The sequence below is a fragment of the Phallusia mammillata genome, chromosome 4 (assembly GCF_965637545.1).
Source record: "Phallusia mammillata chromosome 4, kaPhaMamm4.hap1.1, whole genome shotgun sequence".
Taxonomy (NCBI): Eukaryota; Metazoa; Chordata; class Ascidiacea; order Phlebobranchia; family Ascidiidae; genus Phallusia; species Phallusia mammillata.
The window spans coordinates 15,889,791-15,915,794 of record NC_137255.1 but is presented as its reverse complement, the minus strand read 5'-3'; the positions used below and the strand labels follow the sequence as shown (position 1 = coordinate 15,915,794).

At 39.3% G+C, this 26,004-nt stretch overlaps 2 protein-coding genes across 3 annotated transcripts; one reads left to right on the top strand and one right to left on the bottom strand.

Annotated features, from left to right (window-relative positions):
* The first annotated feature begins 3,567 nt into the window (after nt 1-3,567).
* LOC145222876 (serine/threonine-protein kinase NIM1-like) lies at nt 3,568-11,868 on the top strand. Its single transcript, XM_080089107.1, has 9 exons — nt 3,568-5,129; nt 5,195-5,401; nt 5,895-6,016; nt 6,204-6,350; nt 6,457-6,528; nt 7,071-7,239; nt 7,483-7,696; nt 9,177-9,333; nt 10,956-11,868. Exons 1-9 carry the CDS (start codon nt 5,018-5,020, stop codon nt 11,484-11,486), a joined length of 1,731 nt encoding a protein of 576 aa, XP_079945233.1. The 5' UTR covers nt 3,568-5,017; the 3' UTR covers nt 11,487-11,868.
* A 124-nt stretch (nt 11,869-11,992) lies between these two features.
* LOC145222875 (uncharacterized) lies at nt 11,993-25,090 on the bottom strand. Of its 2 annotated transcripts, none has more exons than XM_080089105.1 (27): nt 24,924-25,090; nt 24,343-24,456; nt 24,174-24,214; nt 23,951-24,025; nt 23,824-23,887; nt 23,062-23,136; nt 22,837-22,990; nt 22,510-22,604; nt 22,077-22,195; nt 21,857-22,005; nt 21,670-21,758; nt 21,485-21,601; nt 21,206-21,242; nt 21,054-21,106; nt 20,619-20,948; nt 20,245-20,328; nt 19,783-19,915; nt 19,283-19,399; nt 18,644-18,837; nt 17,985-18,122; nt 17,732-17,894; nt 16,956-17,167; nt 14,645-16,805; nt 14,184-14,402; nt 13,929-13,989; nt 13,377-13,862; nt 11,993-12,980 (listed from the first exon to the last, which is right to left on the bottom strand). In XM_080089105.1, the coding sequence occupies exons 2-27, from the start codon at nt 24,436-24,438 to the stop codon at nt 12,965-12,967; spliced, it is 5,478 nt and encodes a 1,825-aa protein (XP_079945231.1). In that variant the 5' UTR covers nt 24,439-24,456; nt 24,924-25,090; the 3' UTR covers nt 11,993-12,964. The 2 variants fall into 2 exon arrangements, with proteins under 2 accessions (XP_079945231.1, XP_079945232.1); XM_080089106.1 differs by having other exon boundaries at nt 17,732-17,891.
* Between the last annotated feature and the right edge of the window lie 914 nt (nt 25,091-26,004).

Here is a 26,004-nt window from a genome sequence, read left to right as displayed (position 1 = left end):
TTTATGATTTTGTTCCTATTTTTTGTGCCACTGTTGTGTCGCATAGGTTACAAGCCTTAACCTAGTCTTGCCTTAACAAGCCCTAACCCGCGAGGCGATTTGTATCGTTACCGCCAAGAGATCTTTCTGCAAAACTATTCGAAGTGTGGTGATGCGACTGTTGATTTTGAAAGTTAGTCTTATCTTCCGAGCTATGTTCTCATATATTTCCCTTGTAGAGTTGTAAGACTTACGGCTCAATATTCAATGGAAATGTGTCGTAATATAGCAACAACCCCATGTGATATAAAGCAACTTGACGAAACATTTTTAAATGTTTCCGAACCATGATAAACGTTCGTGTTCCGCATTATTATTATTTTCCAATTTGATACATGTGGTTGCACGCATTAGTGACGTCACTTGAAGTGACGTCATATTTTACGTCCGCCACCTTGCATTTTTATACTCGGCGCCTATGGCGGCCCGCACCCACAATATCATTACTTTTCTGGCCCGCGCATGCTAAAAGGTTGCCCACCTTTGATCTAAGACAAGAGTGGGTAACATTTTTGCATGTGCGGGCCAAAATTCAGTGATATATTGAGGAGTCGGGCCGCAACGTTGGTCATGCAATAACATGGCAGTGCAAGGCAAATCAAACACCTAATGATTGTCTTTGTACGTAACAATGCCTATTCTTAGTAATAAACTAAAAACTATTAACGTGTAATGTAACAATTCTATAGTACAAAAATGGGATTTAACACACACATTCCACCGGGTCGATCAAAATAAAATACTAATCGCGGCCCGCTCAAAAGTTGCTCGCGGGGCGTAGGTTGCCCACCCCTGATCTAAGAGCAGCTTGTGACACCACAGACGAGTTTAAGACATTCGATTATGCTCAAACAATTGTTCTTTTGCAACTCAAAGAACCTTGGGCTCCTGCCTCTTGGTAATCCTACTGAAATGCCTTAGAATTTCAGTGCAGTCTGTAATATCAACATTCCAAAAATGTATTTTGACATACAAGGCCGCATGTGGCCTTTAGGCCGCAGGTTCCCCACCCCTGCTCTAGCGCGGAAGTCAAAGCATAGGAATTTTAGGTTTTTAAAACTCTTAAGGTTTGGCGTCCTTGTCCAAACTGTTTATTGGGTGAAAAATGGTCCATTGGCCAACTTGCAACCTATTAAACCTATTTAAAAATGAACCTATTAAATGTTTGATCACCAGCGCATAAACTATTCTGAAAATGACTATAGTGTTGAAAGGGTTGAAAGGCCCATCAATTGACTTGCACCGGCATATTTTTTCGCTCTCATATTATTTAATGTGACGTGTGGGCTTGTTTGTTTTGAACGCAATGTGGGATTTTGTTAATTGTTTTAATTATTGCACACAATTGCATTGTCTTGTCTGCTGTAAGGTCTTATCAGCATCAATAACGAATTACAATGAAAGTAATGTTACAACTTACGCACAATATAAACTGTACGTTTTCATACTATTATACGTTATAATATATAGATCTACCATATTTCCATCCACAAAAAGGAGGACACATTGTTGTAAAGAACATGAAAAAGAACTTAAGGGCCCCTCAAAAAAGCCTTAGAAATTAGACGGTATTGAATATAGAATATATATAGATTCCACACTAAAACAACTTACTTTTTTGAAAAAAAAATTAAAGTTCGCCTGTGTTCTTCAAAAAATAAGCTGAATATGTATATTTGGCTGTTTTCAAAGGCATAATTGCCACATATGTATAGTAGGTAAATCAGAACTTCTTTAAAAAGGACATCTGTGTACTTTTTCTTGTCCTCGGAGGACAACTTGGTCTTTGTTAAAAAGGAGGATGTGTCCTCCAAAAAGAGGACGTATGGTAGGCCTACGTTATAACTACCTCAAGCCTTTGCTGGAAAGTCGCCTTTATTACATTGTTATGAAACAAGACTCCATTTACAATACATAATCAAATTGAATGCCCGCCAAGCGGCGCCCAGGCACGGCACGCGCCGATACCGCACTTGCTGCATGGGCTGTTTGGTCTCGACGTACATTAACGGTCAGCTGCATTGATCAAAAACTTTTAACGTAAATTTACGTCAATCAGCGCTCTGGTACAGCTACTAACACCATAACGAGAATCACAACTTCGGTTTCACAAGAGGACGTAAAGAGCTGAATTTTTTTTATTTAGCGGCTATAAATGGGTTGGGTTGGGAAATATTTACATAAATTTTTTACATTATTAACTAATTTTTTTGGTTAGTTTTATTGAATTTTAAGTGCTAATACCTTACCCCGGCCCTAATAGCCCTAACCGTGAGCATTTTTGGAGATATAACCAACCAAATTTGGGGTGTGATTCTCGTCATGGTGTTAGTAGCTCTACCCAGCGCTCTACGCAAAACGTCTCCCAGACCAGCTGAGTTGTTAGATCGTTTGACCAAATAACTATTACGAGATTTGATTAGATCAATGACAACATCGCAAACTTAACTTAAATACTGGGCTAATATAACCAAAGAGTACGAAACGTATAGTCTCTGTTCCATATAAAACTGACCAAAAACGTACGATCTTGCATGGCCTCAAATGTTGTAATTTTACAAAGTTTTAATTTACGAGTTGAAGTTGGTTAGCCATCTTTTCAACCATTATTCGATTGACATTATTTGAAATTGGATCAATTTACATTCACATTTAACAGTATAGCACAAATTCCAAGAACGAAACAGCAGAACGTATAACGTTCACAGAAGAAATGTGTTTTGCTACACTGGTAGCCTGTAATGTTGCGATCTGCCCGTCGACCACGGTGCCGATAGACTGTCTATAGTGGACCAAGTCTAACCTAGATAGGCTACAAGTGGTCCCTGATACCCCTGTGTTGTGTAAAAAAATAACTTAGCAATAGGAGGCAAACGTGAAAATATAAATAAAAGCGCGCCGAAGATCTAATTGCATAGCCTTCTGTTGTTGCGAGATTAAACAAGAAACTTCGCTTTAAGTAGAGTTTGCATCGATTTGCTTGGAGGTTTTACTATTTTTAACAGATTTGCCCAGTCATGAAGTCTACTTTAATGTATTTTAATTAGATCCAGTGAATTGAAAAGAGTTGCTGGTCAAGACGATCGAATGTTTGAGCTTGGATAAAAGCAATTCAAATTCAGCTAGGTACAAGTGGACTTGAATTAGGCTAGATCTTGAATGTAATTACATGAAAACGAAACCGGTTGTTGCGCACTTTCAGGCCTAAAATGTCCGCAAAACTTACGACGGGCTTGAACACCAAGAATTGGATATTGTAAACACAAGGCGGTTGCGCTGTTGCGCTATAATCACTCGGACTTATAGGCGAAGTTTTGCCTCAAACCCTATTCAAACCTAAAGATTCTAACAAACAATCCGGTTATTGATCAGACCTGTTGTGTTTAAAGTACCACGTTTAACCGGGAAAACATCTTGACTATGAAATCTCAGCTATTGGCATACTATGATCTCAGGGGATGTTTTTGCATGATCGCCAGTGGGCGCTGCTGAGATACACAACCGTTTACAATTGGGCCTGTGACGTCATTACGACAGTGAGTTTGATGGGGTCAAGCTGAACTTGCGAGACGAGCTGCTGGAAGAGTGAACGTGTGAACTGTGAACTTTTTTGCGCTAAGCGTTTGTCGGCAAATTTCTAGCAATGCTAATAGGAAGCAATTGGACAACTCTTCTTAATAACATGCTAGCGCGCATATAGCAAGGGCGTTGCAAGTTGAAACTTCGCAAGTCTGCAAGTGACTAGTCACTATACCAAATCAAAATTTTGCTGCTTTTCGAACTTGTTTTTTGAGTTGTGGAGGGGTGACAGACCTGCTCAAAAACTGACGAGCATTTGATCGTTAATTATTTTGGGTTTGTGGAAAAACTTACAACTGCTGACAGAGTTGTTTTGGATTGTCAGTTGTCACTGAGATAGAAAGTTTTATATTTTGTGTTTGTATATTTGCTCATACATTTTCTGTGAAAAGCAATTTATTTTACTCAAAATTGTTATTCAGATTTATTGTCTATAGACAATATATGCTCCGTTAATAGTGATTAAAATATCTAATTGTTTACTTCTAAAGTTGCTGTCTAAATTCCTTTCATAATTGCACCTTTAAAATCATGACTTATATTGATAAAAAATGTTTGTTTTTTACTTCTGGGTTTCGTTGGTTTGGATGTTTAAGTACTGTTGTCAAAAAATTTTTGTTGGCAATTTCATAATGTTTGATGACGCACTAAAAGAAAAGAAAGCTATTTACAATGAGCATTGTAAACATGTTGCAAGATTGTGTGGGCAAAGTGCTAAAGATGGGGTCATTTTGGTTGAACAGCCATAATTGTGTTTGTGTTGTCAACAATGGCCAACATTAATTCTAAACCAGCCATGTCTACTTTGTTTCAAATAAAGGAAGAAACTGATATCTTAAGCTTTCTCCAGTTACATGCAGACATGTCACGTCATTCACAGGACTGTGGGAATTGAGAATCTATTTAAAGTGTAAACATAATGATTTTACCTACAGACTAATAAGTGCGCTGTTTTTGCAGGAGCTTGTTGTTCATAAAACTAAATGTCAATGTTTTTCTTTGAAACTACTACACCCTTGATTCACAGAAACAAAATGTGTTTATATTAACAGTGCTTTTGTGCAGTACAGAAATAGTCATAGAGATTTGAATGTTACCACGAAAACACTGTTGCTGTCTAACTTCATGAATGTGTAACATGAATGACTTCCTTTATTGGCATGGCGTGTTTCTCATTGAGGTTGTATTGCGCTGTTGGTGCAGTGACTAATGTCAAACAGTGTAAGTGGGGCATGGACTATTTTGATGTAACCCATGTGCTATTTTATGGTTACAGGGAACTTAACAATATTTGATTAAACGGCTTGCCCTAGCTGGTCGCATGTTTCTGTTGTGTAAAAAAGCAATCAATGAGCTACTTGAGAAGAAGCGTCAATGACCAAATGTAAATCTAGAAATTATGAAGGCAGGAGAGCTGCAGCCTGATGCTGAAACTGTGGCAGAATCTCATCCAAATTCTCTAAATGGTGTTAGAAAACCATCAGAGTTTAGACCAACTAACCTTGATATAGGTATGTATCATACTTGGTCATTTATTGAATGTCTAATCAAAACTGACTGTTGTGTTTTGGTACAGGCTCACTAACACACCCAAATGGTGTAGAAGACCACCAAAATGTAAAGGTCACTCCATATGATAAGTTTCTTCATTCATTGCGCTGTGATCATCGTGTTCAATGGGAATTAGCACTTGGAAAACGCATAGGATTTTATACTTTAAGGGGAGAACTTGGCAGTGGAAATTTTTCTCGTGTAAGAGCTGGAATTCATACACTGACAAAAGGTGGGTTGACTACTTTTGTGCTTTTTTGATAACTTTTAAACCCATAATGCCAATACTGTTTTGTTGACATTTCAATGTCTATTGTGTGGTTTGTCAGACAAGTATAAGTGAAGCCTTCTGTTCCAGACACTATTTCATCTCAATAAATGTCATCGAAAACATTCATTGTAGTGTGAGCGTTTGTTGTAGTTACAAGTTATTGTGATAAAAATAGAACTCTTTGTCAAACTAGACTTCTGTACTAGTGCAAGCTATAATTTAAATTCAATTTCCACAGAAATTAAAAAAGTAACTGGTATTTGCCATGTAGTTATTTTTATCTTTGTTTTTCTGCTTTTAGCTGAAATTCCCGAAATTTTACAGACTTGTTATTGAAGCCTTGAAAACGCACTGAAATGTTTGAACAATGTTTAATCAAATTATGTGCTTTGAGTCTATTATGGCAACAGTGTTTGTGCAAACATAATCATAAACCTTTAACGACATTACGTAGAACGAGTGGCGATAAAAATCTTGGACAAACGGAAGATGGACAAAAAGACCAAGCGTCTTCTTTCTCGGGAAATATCAAGCATGGAAAAATTGCATCACCCACATATCGTACATCTTTATGAGGTACAAACGACTCCTGACCCTTTATTAAATTAATGTTTGCCGAGAACGGAAGTTAATATGTCACAGGTTGTTTGCTTAGTTTGATTTTACCATAAGCAAACAAATGCTGTGGGAACGGCTTTTCGATATTTCACTGCATTGGTTTGGTTACCGGGGGTGGATAATGTTGTCTTTTTGCGCAACACAGGTGATACATACAGAGACAAAGCTGAACCTGGTGATGGAATACGCCAGCGGTGGCGAGCTATTTACTCGGTTATCTACGCAAGGCAAAATGCCAGAGAGCGAAGCGAAAATCGTCTTTGCGCAAATTGTTTCCGCCCTACAGCACATGGTGCGTATTTGCATTATACATTAACTGGCGTGCGACGTCATCACGCCACGCGCTCGACAAAACATAAACATAGATATTTTAACATGTGCGCGTGCTTTTTTTGCAGCATCAACATCACGTTATTCACCGAGACCTGAAGGCGGAGAACGTGTTTTACTCTGAGAAACGTCACGTAAAGGTAATCACAGATAATCCGTTAAACCGGGGTCACCCGATTTCGGCGTATTTGTTTCGGTTCAAGTGCCGATTCGTGTGTTTAGTTGTTGCAAAAGACACGAATTATCGTCAGATCAAGTTTCGGCTGGGCTTTGTATTCTTTGGCGCCAGAGTTAAGCGTCGCTTGAGGTGAACCCTTCACGTACGACGCGATTAATATTGTTGAGGGTCGTTGATATGATGTGGTATGCGGCGTGCCCAGTGTCTGGCCTACAAAATGCACCATTGTGTATGTTTCATAATTACTTAGGTTTCTGACCATTTGTTAAGCATACTGGGCGCGGGCACCAGTTTAACCTGTTCCTTGATGGTCGTGCACTCAGAACACACGTAGCTCTTCGGTGGACAATTATAATGATTTAAACCTTATGTTTTCGGGTTGTGATACGATCGATCCGTGCACATTTGAGTACCACTCTCAAAACCCTCGTGATATCCACATACACACACTTGAAACGGGTAAGCGGCCACTCAACACTTATTCGGTATCACACCTGCTTTTAGGTCGGCGATTTTGGCTTCAGCACGGAAGCTAACGGATCCACGGAAGCACTGAACACTTTTTGCGGATCCCCGCCCTACGCCGCCCCTGAACTCTTTCGAGATTCCTTTTACTTTGGCGAGAGCGTGGACATTTGGGCGCTTGGCATTCTTCTCTTCTTTACCGTGACTGGTAAGTACCCAGAAATAATAGTAGTTTAATATCCAAATTGCCAGACTCTTTTACGTAACAATGCATGCGATTTATGTGTTGGATGAACGTTAGTTGATCAATAACGACAGTTGGTGTTGCTGTTTTGTCAGGCAAATTTATGTACATTGTGCCCCCACGGTAATCGACATCGTTACCTTATTGAACCAGATTTAAAAATAAATATCATGGGAACAAAAATCTGCAAATACATGCATTTTGTAGGAACCATGCCATTTCGCGCGGAGACAGTCGGAAAGCTGAAGAAACGCATTTTGTCCGGTCAGTTTGCAATTCCCTCTCACGTATCATCCGAATGCAAAGCCCTTATACGTGGAATCCTGAAGCCAGTACCCTCGGAAAGGTTCACGATTCGTGAGATCCGTTGTTCTGATTGGCTCTCCCGGACAGCTTATCCCCAGCCAATGGGGTATTACAGGTAAAGAAATGTGGGTGTCGGTTGCTAAGGCCGCCTGCTCGGTCATTCAATTATTTATTCCGCCGGAACAAAGACTTAAAGCTCTATGGTTGAACTTATAATCAATACGGGGAGTCAAGGGTGGTCAATGTGGCCTCGACAATAGACCTCTAGGTATGTACAGCAGAGTTGTACAGTTCAAGGTATTTTACCCTTTTGTCTTGAGTGCGTCGTTGGACGGCGAGCCAGAATGCCATCTTATTGTTTTCCAAGGCTTTGGTGACCACTCGGGCAAAAATCTCAAAAAATCGATATTCTCTAGACACGATTTGTTTACACAATCACGTCCGGCTTCAACCCATGCTGTTTCCCATCATGGAATGGCTCACTTTGCAAATAAATCCAACTGGGCGTGCAGCGTGTTGCTAAGCCGTGTGGGGATATCAGGAGAGTGATTGGTGATTAACACTTATTCTTAAACCTAGTTACTTTACATGAATTTGCGACCTAGTTACTTTACAATACATCAAGACCCAAGTTGAAGAAAAACGGCAATATTGCGGAAACTTTGGGGAAAAATACCACATCTCAGAACATTCGTATTTAAAAAAAAAACTATTTCAATTCCGTATCTTAAACTTTGAACAAAATAAGGCATACGGGGATCGTTAAGTAAATGCATTTAATATTACCTGAACTGTATGTACAATCTCGGACAAGAACAATTCAAAAACGCTTGTGGCTAAATTATCACCGACTTTGTTCAGTGTAATTGTCGGTTTCGTGATGAAAATATTGAGTCGTAACAAAAAAGCTGAATAAAATTTACGGCGACGATATTTCCGGAGGTTTTATTTCCATCGCAGTGTGGAAACATTTTCTCAAGTTTCCTCTCCGTATGTATTTAACGAGGGACTTGTGCGAACTTGTACAACCACAGCGCCTCTTGATGCGGTTTTAACAGCTACGCCTAAGTTTTGCTACAAACCGACAGCTCAAGGCAAATTTGCTTTTGTATGATGCCACTACGAAACTTTTTTTATTGAACACATTGTTTTGATGCTAATCAAAACAAAGAAGATGTATTTTTCTTGCAGTTTTACTTTAAAATGGCAGTCTACACTGAGTTATACTCAAGGAAACTAGGTTCTTTGTAAATAGTTGTGAATACTTATGATGGTTAAGTTGCTTTAAATCGTTATGAAAACTATAAATACATGCACGGAACGGTGCAAGGCAATAGAAATGACGCAGCGTTTTTTATAACGTCAAGGTTCACTGAACATCACTTTCCCGTCGTGTTGATATCATGCCGATGTATCGGGTTTGTGTTCTTAATCCACGGGCTTGTTGTTTTTAATAGAGACTCCGTGTGTCAACGAAACCATGATTGACGATCTGTATGTATATGTATGGTGTGAGCCGACTGAATTGCGTACATGACTATATCGGCTTCGGCCATTTTGATTCTCGTTTTAATATGTTGGATTTTTGTTTCCAGACTTGAACCAACGCAAATTGACTTGAAGCAATGCAAGCCTGAAGAAGCTTACGCCCTGTGTTACTTGGAGAAGCTCGGAATCGACCAAGAACATTTAAAGAGTTTTAAGTTTTCATCACAAGAAAGCCACTCGCCGTTTTCATGGCACGCAAAGAACGTAAGTGTATGTTTTGGAATTTTAAGTACAATTAAAGCCTGATAAAAAAATTAACTATAGCCTAGAATGCTGTCCAGTTTTGCCATTCTTGTCAAAACTGTTATCATTGCCGAAACTAGACGAAAGTATAAACGAGTATTGCTCTTCCCGCAGTTTTTAAAACTTCTGCTGAAAGACCAATTCTCGTTTGTACATTATGCCTGGCAGCAGTAGATTATTTCCTAGATGAGAGTAATCTATTTGTGTCTCTTGAATCGTAAACAAAGCAACAGTGGAGTAAAAAGTGCGCATAAAATATGTGCCAAGTCATCCCACCCTTGTCAAAGCGTTACAGATTCATGCACCATAAAAAGTAAACTTTGGCAAAACGGCGACGCGCGCACTATAGGTAAATTTATTTAGTGGCGTATGTCAGCGGGAGTTGGAAACTTTGGGACTTTCCGTACATTCAAGTTCAAAACCCTCGACCGTTTACCTTCCGTACCTGGCTCGCTTACTCAGGGTCTATATATCGGTCTCCACAACAAGGGAGATGCACTGTGGGGAACGTGACAGTCAAGAGGGTACTCGTGATGATGCAGGTCGATGTGTGGGCTCTCACGGGAACGCGCTAAAAACAGAACGGTCCAGGCCTCGCTTTGTTGTCGAAACGTGAAGTTGAACTAATATTCTTTTGTTTGTCATTGTAACTACGTTGGCCTCTCTTAAGCACATGACACTCGAGAGTTTTTTTTCCTGACAGCGAATACACAAACCGTGGCGTTAATATGTGTCTTTGTGATATATTGGGTTCTTTAAAGGTTTTCTGTTTACATTTTTTGTTTGTTTGTACCCACTTGAAGTCACAAACTAGTTATGGCATGTTATATTTCCACATAGTAACGAACACAACCTAAATGATTTAGCATTTTTGCACCACCTTGGAACCACCGATAAAACGACATATTTTTTTTAGTTTTTTTTTGCGCACAAAAACTGTAATATAAACCAAAAAAATCAACGTAACAGGGGGTTATTTTGGTGTCACACTTTGCCCTTTTGGCATTGCTGTGTTGTCACACAACGGCTTTGTCAATGCTTAGAGTTGCATTTAACAGCTATTAATAGAAGCAGAAGATTGACGGTGTAGGTTTAGCTTTGTCGTAATTCAAAGGCGATATTTTTTTGAGTTTATAACACCTAGCTTATATATAATACTCACAAAGTAAATGGAATTAGTTGCTTCCCCGCGAAGCGATGGGACTATAATTTTTGTTGATCGCACCAAAAAGTCTTGATCCCTGTCTTATAGTATACTGAAACTGTTCAGAGAAGTATGCGTTCAATCACATTTCATAACCACAACACATAAACCATTTTGCACAATAAAGAAAAGTGGGGTTTATTACACGATTAATGTGGCATTGGGAATTTGAATAACGTGGTATTGGGCACAAAGTAAAAACACTTCCATCGTTAAGTTAAGTTCATTACTGCCTTGAATCGATCCACTCAGTAACAACCAAATTTATCGGGGCATGTTCGAAATCTAAATCCAGCAGGTGATCCTTTGATCTCACCACACCCGCTTTCCCACACACGACTGCAAATTATTTGTTTACGCACTCCACTAACTTTTTCAGAACGTCGATGCCGCCGAATATCGTTTGATCGCGCGCCGTCCGATTTTCGGATCATCGCGTGCGTCGCAAATCACCCTAAATGACGATTTCCAAATAAACGAGTTCAGCGCTTTGGTGGGAACCTACAGGATCCTACTGCTGCGCGCGCACAAGCGACTCTACGGGCCGTCGGGCAACGAGGAGCTGCGCAAACTTCGGGCACTTACTGAGCACGCTCTAGCCAAAATCCGCGATCCTGGAAGCGACGGTTCGACAACTCCATGGACTTGCTCGCTGTGTGACGTGACCCCTGCCAACGGGCACATGACTTTTTCCAGCGGTTCGACCGGCAACAGTTCGCCTTCATCGCCGGATGGGGATTCGAGAGACGATTCAGGCCATCGCAGCACCGGGCCTCCCAAGCGTTGGCTGGACGCTACCTTTGCGGCCGATGGTGTGCCAAGGACTAACGGCGTCGGTCGCCATTCCAGAAGGGTCAGCCCGAGCGGAAACTCGCACACGACAAGGTCGAAAATGTGCGTTATTCTCTGATGTTCTTCGGAGCGTGTCGAGGGTTCCGTGAAGCGTGAATTCGTCGCCGTTGGTACGATTTGTTTTTAATTCAATCATTGTGCAATGACGTTTTTACCTAAACGATTTTTCTACTGTTCAGCGCCCGTTAATCGATTTTTCATTTGTGTTGAGTATTATCGTTTTTGCGCATCGTTCCACGCCTTTGTAAAGAACAAACATGATTTCTCTGTTTTCATTGTGGCCGTATTTGCATTTATGCCATTATTTTCCAACACTGACAAATGCCGCAGTTTGGCGGTTGTTTAAACTTTTAATTTACTTTTATTTGGTCACCGTTGACATGATATGCATATTTGTTCACTGTCACCCCGTGAAACTAATAAGAATTTCTGCAAACAGAGTCAACTTGTAACAGTCTACTTGCATGTAAGCAAAGATAAATCAGTATTATGCTTTGCTGTGTAGTTGAGTTCGACCGATGACCATGGGCTGCATCTTCACTGTGGCAAACAAACAGTCAAAAACACATTCAGTTGCGACTTCTTTTAAACTGAAAAAATACAGCACATGTAAAAGGAAATCAAATACTAATTGAAGAGTATTAACAAATATGTACACGGCGATCAGAATCCGGAACCCAAACCCAGTCCGTGAATGGATCGCCGAATATCAAAGACAAACAACGCTCCCACATATCGACACCTGAATACCAATGTTCGTACAAAAAACGAGGCTGGTTAATAAATAATAAAAACTAAAAGCAACAGTAAAACGGAGATTATGCTGCTTTGTCGGCGTCAGACCTCGACGGGGACGAAATAATTTGCAAAGGAAGTATTAAAGTCAAATTTTAAGGCCGCAATTAAGTGATAAGCATTTCCTATCCAGTGTTGTATAAAAAAGGCGACATATCAATTGGACCGACGTATTTCGCGCAATATTACCTTACCGTCTACACAAATCAAAAACAACAAGGTTCGGCGCCTCCGTTTACACACAACGCTTCCTGAACCGCATATCGAGTTACCGATCTAGGGCTAGGTCAAATCAACAACACGAATATGCAATCTGCGTATGTTGGCACGCGAATGTCAAACCGGCGCAACATCGTCAACGCCGATTACATCTTGTAAAAACGCTAAAGAAAGACACAGTTTTGTTTCATTGGCCGACAGTCGCTACCAAAGCAAGTGGGAAGTTCGTGCAGCCTTTGCATAACGAGGACACCGAAGGAACGTAGGCAAACGGTTTTTGAGGTCGGGCTTTTGCTTTCCTACAGGATCTAATTTCGTCGATTTTCCTAGAAACAAATCAGCGTTGCATAGAGGCGAGTTGTTTTCGCTGTACGAGTGCACAAATTTTTCGTTATCGTAGAAGACCTGGAACAAATGTTCAAAGTATAGTGGGCAACAGCTGCATTGAAAAAGCAGTAGCAGATGACGATTGGCAATTCGCACGATGAACTTGAACTGTTTGATAGAGGCTTGCTACTAGAATCAAGTCGACGTCGAGCTGCAAAAAGAACAGTAGCAAGTTTTTTTGACGAGGTGTTGACTAAAATGATACAAGCTATAGCAGGTAGAACACAGGGACGGGAAGGTTAGCCTTAATAAAGGGAAATTCTATTAACATGAACAACCCAAATCACAATTTGCTAATTATTTTAAGTTATTTAAAAAATTATGTGCAAATGCTGACGGTTAGGGCTGCTAGGATTGGGGTGAGGTTTTGTAACAAAAATAGCAATGAACCAAACTTTTAAACTTATTTACCAACTTGATCCCAGTACCAGTGTTAATTTGAATATTAGTGCGTTATTTATCAAACTTTGTCTGTTGTGAGTTCTTGTGTTAGTAGCTCTACATTTTTGAAGACCACAAATGTTCAAATTCAAACAAATGTTTTTACCTTGTCGGTGGTCGTCCAGGTGGGGGAGGTGGCGGAGGCAAATCACAGTTGTAGCTGGTCATTGGTGTCTGCGGCTGAATGGAGGGATTTTCCCAAGTCTGTGACGATGGGGGTGGGGGCGGTGGTGGAGGGGGACCCGCTGTTGGCAATGGGGGTGCGACGGGGTAACTCGTGACGGGTGTTGGGTAAAACTGTATCGGGTTTTGGTAAGCAGAGTACTGTACCTGGGGTTGGTTTGCAAGATTGGGGTAATTGAGGGCTGGAGGGGGGTAAAACCCCATATTTTGAGTGGGCTGGGGGTAAAAAGTCGGACTCCATTGTTGATGGGGCTGTTGCACCGATGGAGGGTACATATTACCCTCATTCATACCTGGTTCAGGGGGGTAATTACCGGGGTGGGGTTGAGGTCTATTGTTAGGTATCGTATTGCGATATTTTCCAGTATTAGCCCGGGCTTCCCAAGACTGTTTTCTGCCATTCCATGGCCTAAAATAAAACGCAAATTATATTTAACGGATATAATTGTTAAGTGCAAAATGTGATCTTCTATACCTTCGTTTCGAATTTTCCTTTTGATTTTGGACGGGTACAGCTGTGGTCTTCGTAACTGTTGCTAAAAGCAGAAATATACTTTTTTGTTAAAACACTATACAGTCCGGTTAGACAACAAAAGGTTTCCTTTTAGGGGACAGTCATATATACACACAGCTTTGTAATCAACTAATTTGTTTTGGTGACTAATTTTCACAGTATCTACTATCTAACATGGCAATGACATATCATTAGGAATAATTTGAATGCACGTACATTGGACAACGGAGAGAGTTGGTGGCGATTCCTCTGTCTTGGTTTCTTTTTTTATGGTTGCTGCAATTGTGGTAAGTGGTGAAGAAGGCTGTTTCTTTCCGCCGTCAGAGGGCGCCAATGAACTTGCTGCTATCTGATGCGCAGCTGACGATACTAAGGGACTGCTGTTGGTTGTTGGTTTACTGTCTTCCTGTGAGTGAACTGCTACTGCTGAGTAGTCTGAACAACAAAACAAAGTACAGTAACGATAACAAAGAAATAACATATCTGGTACTTTGATACAAATTAGGTGAGCATCAAACGTAAGAGCAAACTTTTCACACTATAATTTACTTGGTCTTAATATGTTACAACTAAAACCACCTCCATAAACGGATGTCAAATTACTTAAACGTAGGTATATGGATGCGACAGCTAACTAGACAAAAAGATTTCCAAGGTTGAAAGGGAAACGTTTTTACCTGACAGCTTCGTGCAAGCCCTTTGCTTCTTGGTCTTCGGCCACTGAATCGGTCCTGAAGTACTTTTTTCATCCACTCGTTCCGGGACGTCGTTCGAATTTCCGGAGTATCTGTCTTCCACACTTGGTGGTCGGCCAACTGCAATTTGCGTTGTGATGGCTTCCTTGGGGTTTTCGGTCTCAATCTTTGACAAGCGCATTTCATCAGTTGAAATCCCTTCATGTTTTGGTGTTACAGCCACAGTTGGATCAATGCTCTTGTTCGTGGATTTGGAAACTTGCAACAAATTGTCTGATGTGTCTTTTTGCGGAGATGAACTTTTCAATCCTGCTTCCTCATCTATAACAAGTCCTGGATCATCTGGGCTCTGCGCACTGTATGGTGAAGAACTCTTCGCAGGCTCAATAGTTTTGGGTGATTGCTCGGGCTGATGGCTCGACTTTGCCATCGGAATTTCGTGGTGCTCCCCAGGTGTCTGTTTAGGTTTCAATGCTGCTGTTGGAATTACAACAAATGATCGCTTGTTTTTCTTCGGTGGAGTCATATGGAGTTCAGTTTCAGGAGCTGAATCCGTGGCTGAGTCCAGTTGCGCCGGGGAGCCTGCAGAAATAGACGCGGACGCCAAGCTGGCATGTTTTGAGGCCGAGGGTTTGGTTGGTTTAGCGCTAATCACACTTCCCACCATCTTAGTGGTAGGAACCTCTTGATACACTGCCGCCATTGAAATCACGTCCTTAAGAGACGTCTCCGTTGGTGTTAGCGGCGAAAAACTTCCGTCGTATACCGGTTCCACACCAGAAGCAGTGTACGTTTTCACAGTCTTAGGATCGGCAACATACGTTTTGTTTACCACTTCGGCTGGCGACTTTAACATTTGTAGCAAGTTGCCCTGTCCGCTTATGTCCTCGCCACTTTTACCCGCGCTAACCTGAGGAATTTTCACTGAGAGCGGGTAGGAAGCCGATGGAGACGTTTTGTGTCCAGTGAGGACATGCGACGTATGAAGAGGCTTGCTTGAGGTGAGTGGTGGATTCGGCGAGGATGGGGAAATAGGGGTACCGCGTTGCGGTGTCCCCACGGCAAGAACGGACATCATAAGCGGCTGCTGGCCACCGTTCATTCCGAACATGGATTGGGATTTGAGATGAGGAGACGAATGAATGTGCGGGTAAAGCGAGGCCACAGTGCTTGCCGTGGCATGTAGCGGAGTAGTGCTTAAAGGCCGTTGGTTTAAGCCAGCCTTCCCGGGTGCAGCAAAACCAGCGGCTCCCATCGCCTGCCGTTGCTGTGGCGACAAGTACGCAGGACTCGGGGATGGAGTCACGTGACGAGCTGGCTGGTCGGGTGGACTCATGGGAGATGAAGACGGGTGAGGTAGCGCGAAACCCGTGTGTGGTGGAGACATAATCGACTGAAGCGGTTCCGTTTTAATGTACTTCGTTGTGGTCAGACAAGTACTGGAAGCTGCGCAGACAACAGACGAGGCCTCTTGGGTGAAAGGTGCAGAAGAGAAACTTTGGGAAGCGGGAGTTTGTCCATCAGCTGTGGTCGGGCGAGCAGGCGAGGTCAAACCTTTGTATACCAGACTTTGTATGTTAAAATGCATTGGCTGCGTAGAATCATTACCAGCCTTAGTTACTTGCGTTTTACCCATCGCCAAAGAATTTGCAATAGAAACAGATGATGGTGGCCAGTTTATTTGCTGGTAGTTGGTCATTGGCTGCTGGTGAACCAAACTACTGTACTGTCCAGATGCCCCAGGCACCATCATCGGTTTTTGTCCAGCCGCGGCGTAATGCGGATGGTGTGGATGCCAGGTCTGTGAAGTGGGTAGAGTAGGAAGACGGACGTGGGTAGGGTCATTTGCAGCCACAGTTTTACTCGTTGCGAAGGCTGAGGCAAAGCTTGCAATGCTGGCTGGAGTGTCAGGTGGAGTTACCGGAGAGAACTCAGAAGCTCCCAGCATTCCTGTTGTGTCCAGTTTAACGCTCGGACGCAAATGGGGATCCGAGAGCAACTTGTTTGTTCGTGAACCTGCCGCGTGTTTCTGCTTCTTCTTTTTAGAAGCAGGCGCACCTGCGGAATTGGGTGAAGTCTGCTGCTGTTGGATTGCAACTTTAGCCGCCTTGTTAAGCATGTGCTCTTCGTAGTTGTTAAGCACCTAAGCACAGAATTAGAACAGGTCAACTAGGATATTCCAAACGAGACACACAAAATGAAAGTAAAGCAGCGAATCCATGAGAACAATGCAACGTTTTTTTTATATTGTCACAAAAACACATTTTACAACTGTCGCGAGAAACTTTATCACCTGCTGTACGATCTCCATAGCTCTGGGCGGAAGATCACTTTTTTCAGGTGGCTTTACACTTGATGCTGCGGGATGAGTAAGTCCTTTCTTCCGCATATTGCTTATATCCTTGTTAAGGGGCGTCCCTGACCTTGCCAAGCGATGAAGGTCAACTACGTTGTATGACGACATCAGGCGAGGATCAGGCGCAGTCAAGGAATTGTAAATTGAACCTAGAAAAAAACGGCTTGTAATGCTTTTATCATATTTTTCGCATTATTGTACCTGAATTTCTGTGTGATAATAAATGCAAACAAATAACAATGTTATAACCGTATGTGCCAATTTGTTATGCAAAGATATGCTCAGACTATAATTTTTTAACCCTTACCCATAATTTTGTCCTACCACAAGAGTGTCTAACATACAAAATGATATGGTCAAGTGAGATGGTGAACTTCAGAAAATAAACTGTATTGCATTTAGTATTAAGTGGATAAAGAAATATTAAGCATAGGTTTACAACTTAGGCTACATGCAACGACCAGAATACTGTTTAGTGCTATGTGAGTTCTACTATTGTGGTATTATAGAACTTTAGGTAGGACACCAATTTTGGAAAACAGCAATAAATTGTGCGGTACCAACATTAGGGCTTTGTTTTTGGTTGGGATTGAAAACTTAATGTAGGTGGAGAAAATTTTTTCACAGCAACAAAACCCTGATCCACAGGCACATATTTTAACAAATATTTTTTTGTTTGTTTGCTTGCTGTCTGACTATTTGATTTAACATACTTATTGAGTGTGGAATATTTGGATGACCATCTGGGCTGTGGTGCTCCAACATAATCAGTGCATTTCGGAGGAGATCGTTAACTGAGTCGTGTTGAGGATTTTGCTTCTCTTTACTCAACTCTGGTGCCAATTCATCCTCTTTTATTGGTTGTTGACCCTCCTGCTGATAAAATCAATGTTTACTTTACAGATTTTTACTGAATATGGAATCAACACATTTAATTCAGCGTTTTTTCGAAGAATTTTAACATACCAGCGAACAATTCTCCTGTTTCACAAGACAAAGACTGGAGTACAGCTGCTGCAGTTGGACTTGCAAGCCTTGATTGCGAGCTTGTTCAGCGCTTATCAATGAATAAATTGTGTTTGGGTCCCGTGAATCCATTTGCAACTTTACAAATACAAACACAAAATCATTTTATAGGGCAGGGGTCACCAAACTACGTCCCCCAAGTCATATTGATAACTTTTTAACATTCAAAAATTAATCTACTCCTTCTGAAAGTTTCCCTGTCGTGATATGTAGAATTGATATTAACTAGTTAAATAACATTACAACGCCTAGGATTGATCCAAAGTCAGTTTGTTACGTCACAAACAAGTCAACAAGTGTTAATTGTGAAACAAACAATTGCCTTCTTTGATTACTTGTGACGTAATATACAAGTATTGCTCGAAAGATGAGGCTAACTATGCAGTTCAAGAGTGGCATCACCAGATTTTAAATGGGATTGCAGAAAGCCAATCTTGGCGCCCCTATAAAAATCGCCTCGCAGGCTAAGTTTGGAATGGCGGCACTAGGGCATACAAAAACTATGCGGCCCACGCGAATCATTATTAAACTTATCCCCCCCCCCCCAACCTGTTAGGGTAAAGTAAAATGTGTCCAATATAATTTACTACAAGTCTTACCTCTTTAAGTCTGCTTTGTGCCAAGCCAGCAGTCTCATCAGTAAATGCCTTGACATCAGCTAGAAGAAGTTGTAACACTTGTTGCAATTGATTTTGTTTCATTTGCTCTGCTTGTAGCTGCATGTGCAGTTTCTTGGCAAATCCTTCATCAACTGCATCACACATTAATCTGAGGACCCTCATTTTCCATCGCTCTAAAAACAAAAAGACTTAACCTAAGAAAATCGAACACATCTAGGCCACCATGTTTCTGACATCTGTATTTGGGTCAGGAGCCTTGAAATTTTCTATTACACAGGTCAATGAGTTTGTCCTACATACAAACTTTCAAGATCTGTTGCAAGCATACAAAATACTCACAAATGTAAAATTGCACATTTAAGCAGTGATCATCAGCATATGATCCCTGCTATTTGCAGGAAAGATCCTGAACAAACACTAAATGTTACTTTACCTTACCAATTCAGTATTTCTAAAATAAGCACACCAGGTCTATTGATAACAGAAACCACACAGGAACATTGCCACACCGCAGTGATTAAAACGCGCTTTCTTTGGCCCTTGAAGGCTCATTAAACTGTCAGATGGACCCAACCCACAACTCACTTAGCATTTGCAAGACAGCCCAAAAATTCTTACCAAACATAAAGTCAAGAGCATAAAGTTGTTTCTCCTTCAACGCAGAAGACGGCGAGGATGAAAGAGCTGTCACAATTGGTTTGCTTAAATCCGATATGTTAACAAACTCCCCTGGATCTGTAATGAAGATATAATAAGTTAGCAAATAAAATGTTTGTAGGCTCACACAGACAAACATAAACTTATTTCCTACATTTTAATGGTTAGACTTGCCACAATATGCAGCAAACAGGAAACAGTGATTGCTGTGCAGTGTTTGTGAAAATATGACTTGCCACATTTGTACAAAAACATTTATCATAAAATACAACGCAACACCTCAAAACAAGTGACAAAAAATGAATCTAATATTTTCTATGACATTTATGTAGATGTTACAGCATTTTGGGGTATGATTAACAAGCATCATAGCTAAGTGCAAATACAAGTGTCCAATTGTCAATAGAAACACCCTTCTTGTCATAAGAGTTGCATGGTTGGGATAATTTTGACTAACCAACCTCTAACATCACTTCCAACAGTTTTGTCATGTAGAAATTGGATTGCTCCCATCTGATCATAGTTAATTTTTTTCTGATTTTTGTTTCTTCTTGAATCTGACTGAGGTATTGAAGGTGAGGGGGCACGGTTTTTCTGGAATTCACAAACCCAATGAATTTTGTTTGTGTTTGTGTGGGGGTACACAGAAGAAAGCTCAAAATAAACTTTTTAATTTTTTTAGCTGTTTGTTATTGAGAAAACCATCAGTTTTTTGAGAGGCAATTTAAAACAAAAACTAATCAGGCCCTCATAATGTTGATATTTTCGACATATAGTATAAGCAAATTTCTAGAAAAGCTGGAAAACCTTACTTACATTTGCTTAAATATAATGAGAATAGAATTTTTCTGTTTTTGAGAAAAAAACAAGATGACAAAAGTATACATATTTATTGTTATCTTTGCGTAAAAACAACTGTATACCTTTGGAGCTGGTTTTCTGTTGCTTCTTCGAACCCGCTTCGGTTTCCCGATCACGGCAATTGGAATTTCTTCATTTACCAGAGGCTAAAAAAAGAAGTGGCTTGAAAGTTTACACTGAATTAAAACATGTAGCACTGGTCCACAAATTTCATTGGGTTTTAAAAAAATCGATTTAATTGAAAAAAAGAAGCAAACATTCAAACAAACAATGTGTGCATTTTATTATGAACTGACCTACTTTTTAGTGCACAAAAACCATATTTCACATTACATGAATTATTTATGTGAATAAGAAAACTAAGGATGCCAGTGCCAGTCCCAATCAAACAAACCTTGTTATATGCCTTTTTCACATAAAAATTAAATCCACCCACCTTTTCACTGTTGGGTTCCTTGTCAACAATCTTTAGGGCAAGTTTTATTCGCTTGCCAGATGGTTTTAATTTACCAGTGCTTCTTTTTACAGCAGTCCCGTTTCTCTTTTTCGAAGGCAATGTATATTCGTCTGACGAAGATTCATCAATATCAAGGCTTTCAGAACCCTCATGGACCCCATTAGTTTCAGCAAAATCAGAGCCTTCGTTGTCCTCAGTGTCACTTGAAAGATCGCTTATTTTCCGCTGCTTTTTCTGCTTGGGTTTATTAGCTGGCAAACCGGCAGGTGCTGGGGTTGATGCACGGGATGATGGCATTGAATCTCCCTTCTGTAAAAAAGTCTGTTATTGCTGGAATGCAATCTATAAAGTTAAATAAAATTTGGGTGAAGCGTTTTAATGTAAACAAGTAATTCCATTACATTTTAGCTGTACCTTTTTAATTCCATTGATTCTTTTGCCAGCTGGTGACATCCTCTCAAACATTGCTGAAAAAGAGTCAGATTATTGCACTGCCGGTATTGTAAATATTTACACATCAATTTTGTTCAAGTGTTTAGCAAGAAACTTGTTCATATTCTTCTTACCCTCTGAAGGAGAATCCATGTCAAGCTTTCCACGAATCTAAAAAATCAAATCCAAAATGAAAAAAAATTCACTTAAAAGAAACATTTAAAAATGCTGTTTTACGATTTGTTAAATTTAATCTCACTCACATAGTAAATTATTGTTTATGTTAAAAACATGCAAAACTTCACAGCTCCGCATGTTAAATATTTATCACAAGCAAATGCTTGGTTTCAAGCACAACCACATCTGTTAACCCATACTTTTAAACACAAAAATTCACTTAAACTTGTACCTACCATTTTATGTGAAGGACTGCTTTCTTTTGAACGACGATTCTCTATTTCAAACTCCTCTCTCAGTTTGGGATCTTTTTGTGCAAGGAAGTACCTTTCCAACATTGTTCGATCCACAACCTGTGAGAACAATATGTTATGCCAAAACACTTTTAACAGCCAGCATTAAAGGTGCCAGAATACATTACCTGTAGGTAATATGTGACAGGATTTGGGGTCCATGAAACTGATCCTCGAAGTGGGGATAACACAGATACCTTGAGAATTGTTCCAATATCTAAAACAATTCAAAACATATAGTAAAATTTAAAATATGGCTTTCTTCTATGAAGTATTTTGGCTGGGTACCAAACTTTGGTGCATAAAATTCTTTACCTGATAAATTTCTGTCAGTGATGCGAAAATTGACTTGAGCAAATGCTTTTGATGACACAATACGGCAGCCTTCCTTTAGATTTGCAAACCTTAGTTTTAGCTGATGATCAACCTCTGGCCCGAATGCATAATTGTTGACAAAAATCACACTGCCAACATAAGCAAAATCTGATTATGACCCATTTGACAACTGTGTGTAGCATAAAGCTGCGTCACTTACGTTGACTGTGCAATTTGTTCAACCCATTCATCATCCAGGAAATCGCCCACATCAAGTTTAAATGGCCGATACTTTTTACCATACCACCGCATCCATTTCTTATACTCCCTGTCCATGTTCTAACACGGTATATACAGACATAAAAATTGTGCTTATACAGAAGTTGTCCTGAACCAATGCACGCTCTTTACAGGCGATTTCAGTTGCAGATAATATATACCACTCAAGCTGATTTAAGTGTACTGAAAGCTTCAGTTTAGTATAAAGAATAGGAGGTTTAGATCAAAGTTTACAAATGGACTTTATAGTCAACAAAGTTTCTTTAAACATAGTAAGCTAATAAAAACAGCAAAGTAGTAGCAAAGTATGTAACAGTGGTATAAAAAAGCTTAGTTGTATTAGTTTAGTTGTATTAGAAGATAAATCATATTACTTGAGAGTACTTGGCTGGCAAAGGAGCTTTTTCGATTCCAGTGCACATCTTGCATGGTGAAGCAGCAGCTACTTGCAACACAACTTGGCCAACACCTGCAAAGCACAATAGCGATATTTTGTGCATTCAAGCAGGCAGTTGAACAATGCTGTTTAGTCTCAAACTAGCTTACTAACTGTATCATTGTGCATTAAGACTGACAAGCCAAACAATTGTTGCCATGTTGACAGGAAAACAATCATTAAATAAAAAAAATTGTTAGCTTATTTCATTGCAGTCAACATATCAACAGAAGGCATAGGTTGATAAAATACAAAAGGATTTTACCACTGCCAAGATCCAGAAAAACATCATCCTCAGTTAACTTTAGTTCCGTTAACATTTGATCAACCAAATCAAAAGAAGTCTCGCCATAAACCTCTGGTGAAAAGGGCTCATACTGATTGAGTTTTTCAGGTTCAAGTACACTGTGATTGTAAACCTGTTGAAATACAATACAATAAACCTGTAGTGTCAGATTTTTTTTCAAGTGGTTGTTGTGTTGTGCAATACCTGTTGCATAATGTGCTTGAGAAGACCAACAGAGGGTTGTGTTTGCAGCAGTGCTGACTTGCTTGTCCCTTGCCACTGTAAGAATTTGTAATGTTTAGTGACCACAAACAATAAAAGCATTATCACAGCACAACTTAAATGCTAATACAACTCATAAAGAATGTTTTCAATTGTTCTCACAATGCTGGATCAAATTACTTTGAACAAGACATGATTGATTAAAGCACATCAATGTCGAACAGACAAGGGTAACAAGGGTAATATCTACAACTTTATTTTTTGTGATGTAATAGACTTATGAGTTTTATCTATGATAGTTTAAAAAAAACATTTCTGTAAGAAGCTATAGTTATGTTTTAAATTAAGCTGTAATTTATATTTTGTAAACAACTCTTTGCTGATCAAATCTCTTATTACAAAAGAGAATTTGACCAAACTTAAAATGATTGGTCCAATCTAAAGACCCCAAATTTTACAGCTCATATTATTTTACATTCACAGACAGAAAAAGCAGCATCGCCCTTCATTTAAAGTTAGTCAAAAATACATTGTTTATTTTCAATATTGGATAATCAGTAGCAGTTTGACTGTGAACTACACAAATTATATTTTACACACCCATAATTTACAGGATTAATTGTTGGATATTGCAAATAGTTAACCATGAGTCACCAGTACAATTGTTTTAGTAATACAATAGCCCATTCAGTAGTGCCAACACAAACAACAACAGTAACAACTGCAACAAAAAAACAAACATACCAGTTGCAAAATGGAATCAATTGCTCTGTTGTATTTGTTACACAGCTCCTTCATACTTTCAAAACTGCAAATAAACAAGTTAAGTAACTAATTGGCAAAACACATAAGGTTATAGCAAAAAAATTACTTATTTGTGTTGTAATTTGCTAGAATGTGTTTCTCCATTGCCATCTCAAGATCAGGATAATCCTTGCATACCCACCTGACAATTGTAAGCATAATCCAGTTTAAGCAAAAAGCTGCTGTACATCAACATATTACATAACTATAGACAATGTTTTTGTTGTACTATGAAGACAAAACTGTCCTTGTTTTGTACACCTGAAACATTTTACAAATAAAACATTTACCTGATAGTGTCAATTATCTCAAAAGCACCATCTCTCGAGTCCTAAAAAGAATAAACAAACTTATACATTTTTGTTCATACAAAATCATATGTGTCTCTTTATTTGGTTTTGAGTCAAAAATATAATTTGACTTGTCAGATCATAAAAAACATGATAACATTTAACTCACATATTTGGGGAGAGGCCATTTGTATATGGCTGATTCTGCACCAGCAGGACTCTTCAGTCGCAAAACTTTTCCATCATGTTCACTGCTTTTGTTCATGTTTCTGTTGTGTTACATCTAAAAATGTTTACACATAAGATTTAAATGGTTTGTAGTGACAAACAGATTGTTTATAAGTTTTCAATTTATATCTAAAGTACAAGTTAGAGGAACTGGTATTTTTTTACAAGTTATGGAAATTTGGTTACTGCACCAATAAAAGTAACATTGTCTCATTCAATTTGTGTTTGATATTCCACTTAGGTATCTTTTTTCACAAACACCTTCCTATTGAACTGTCTAAAAGCAAACTTTATGACTTACTGCAATTATAGTTTACTATTATTTGACCAACAATCTGACTTGTTATTAATATTCAGTCTGATAAAATGTGCACTGGTGAAATCTATGGCAGAAGCAAGTTACATCAACTCGGCACAATTTATTTTTTTGCACAAAAAGTATACTTTTTATACTTTGGTTATAACCATGCAAATTTTGCTATAATAAGCATGGAGTTGTAAAAGTTACAACACACAACTTACCAGCTTAATAAACACAGTATCCAAAAAATATCTCTTGTAGCAGGTAAGAACTCATTGCATTTTTCATTGAGAAAAACTTACATAATCACACATTTGTACATTTGCCTGAACTGAATATGTATAAATGTACAAATATCCACCTAAAACACATCAAAAACACTTTCAAATTTATACACTTCTGGTTTAAAGTCTCTGGCTATAGTTACTACACAATTTGTTTTGCATTGAGGGCCACTGCATATAAGATAAGTACACGTTCAGGTTACGTGTAAAATATCTTACGTTTGGTCTATCAGTATAATAGTTAGTTAAGAAACAGTTATATTAAATGTATGTATGTAACAGAGAATAAGAACTACACATCAATCACAAAAACCAAACTTTAGAAGCCTGTCCGACTACATTACAAATCTGTTATTATGATAGATCATTGCTAAATGTTTTACTGCTCTTGTCGGCCTGCAAATACAAAATCTGTTTCAAAGGTGATACTACGAAACGCGGGATTATTGCCGTTGCTGGATTTACGCCCACTGACCCTTTCTATTTTTCGAATCGGTGTGAATATACGGATGATCGCCATGTTTTTATCTTTTGTTGGTGTAAATTTTTATTAAGTACCTCTTCAGGTCAACTGTTACTGTGTTGTCTTTGTCCCTAATCCTTTTTCGATAAAATTTATTTAAAACAACGAAAACTGGTTCCGGTAACGTCAGGTTTAATTATTTGTCTTTATTTTATCTTTATGGCTTATAAACTAGCCATCCTACTTTCCATGCTGTGGTTGTGCTTTTCTGCCTGGGTTTAAATTTGTACTATTGTGGATTTTCAACGGGTAACAAAACTCCATTAATCTTCGGCGTTCGCTTACGTACACTACTCTTCCACATATCTAAAAGAATTGTTACTTGCTTTGTCAAAAGGCCTGTGAAGAAAATCTGCCGCATGTGTCAATATTTTTATTTGGCACCTGAAGAGTTTGTTGCTTTGGTTGTTTACATTTCACGACTGAACAAGCTGTTGGATTAGCATTCTACGTAATAAATACGTTACTTATGTAAAGCCCCAATCACCACCCAAT

Coding starts and splice junctions, on each gene's coding strand:
- LOC145222876 (XM_080089107.1), top strand. CDS start 5,018: ATGAAGGCAGGAGAGCTGCAGCCTGATGCTGAAACTGTGGCAGAATCT. Junction 5,130..5,194: donor ACCAACTAACCTTGATATAG/GTATGTATCATA, acceptor GTTTTGGTACAG/GCTCACTAACACACCCAAAT. Junction 6,529..7,070: donor CTGAGAAACGTCACGTAAAG/GTAATCACAGAT, acceptor ACCTGCTTTTAG/GTCGGCGATTTTGGCTTCAG.
- LOC145222875 (XM_080089105.1), bottom strand. CDS start 24,438: ATGAACAAAAGCAGTGAACATGATGGAAAAGTTTTGCGACTGAAGAGT. Junction 24,215..24,342: donor AATGGCCTCTCCCCAAATAT/GTGAGTTAAATG, acceptor TATTCTTTTTAG/GACTCGAGAGATGGTGCTTT. Junction 18,838..19,282: donor TGCTCTTGACTTTATGTTTG/GTAAGAATTTTT, acceptor TTTTGTTTTTAG/AGCGATGGAAAATGAGGGTC.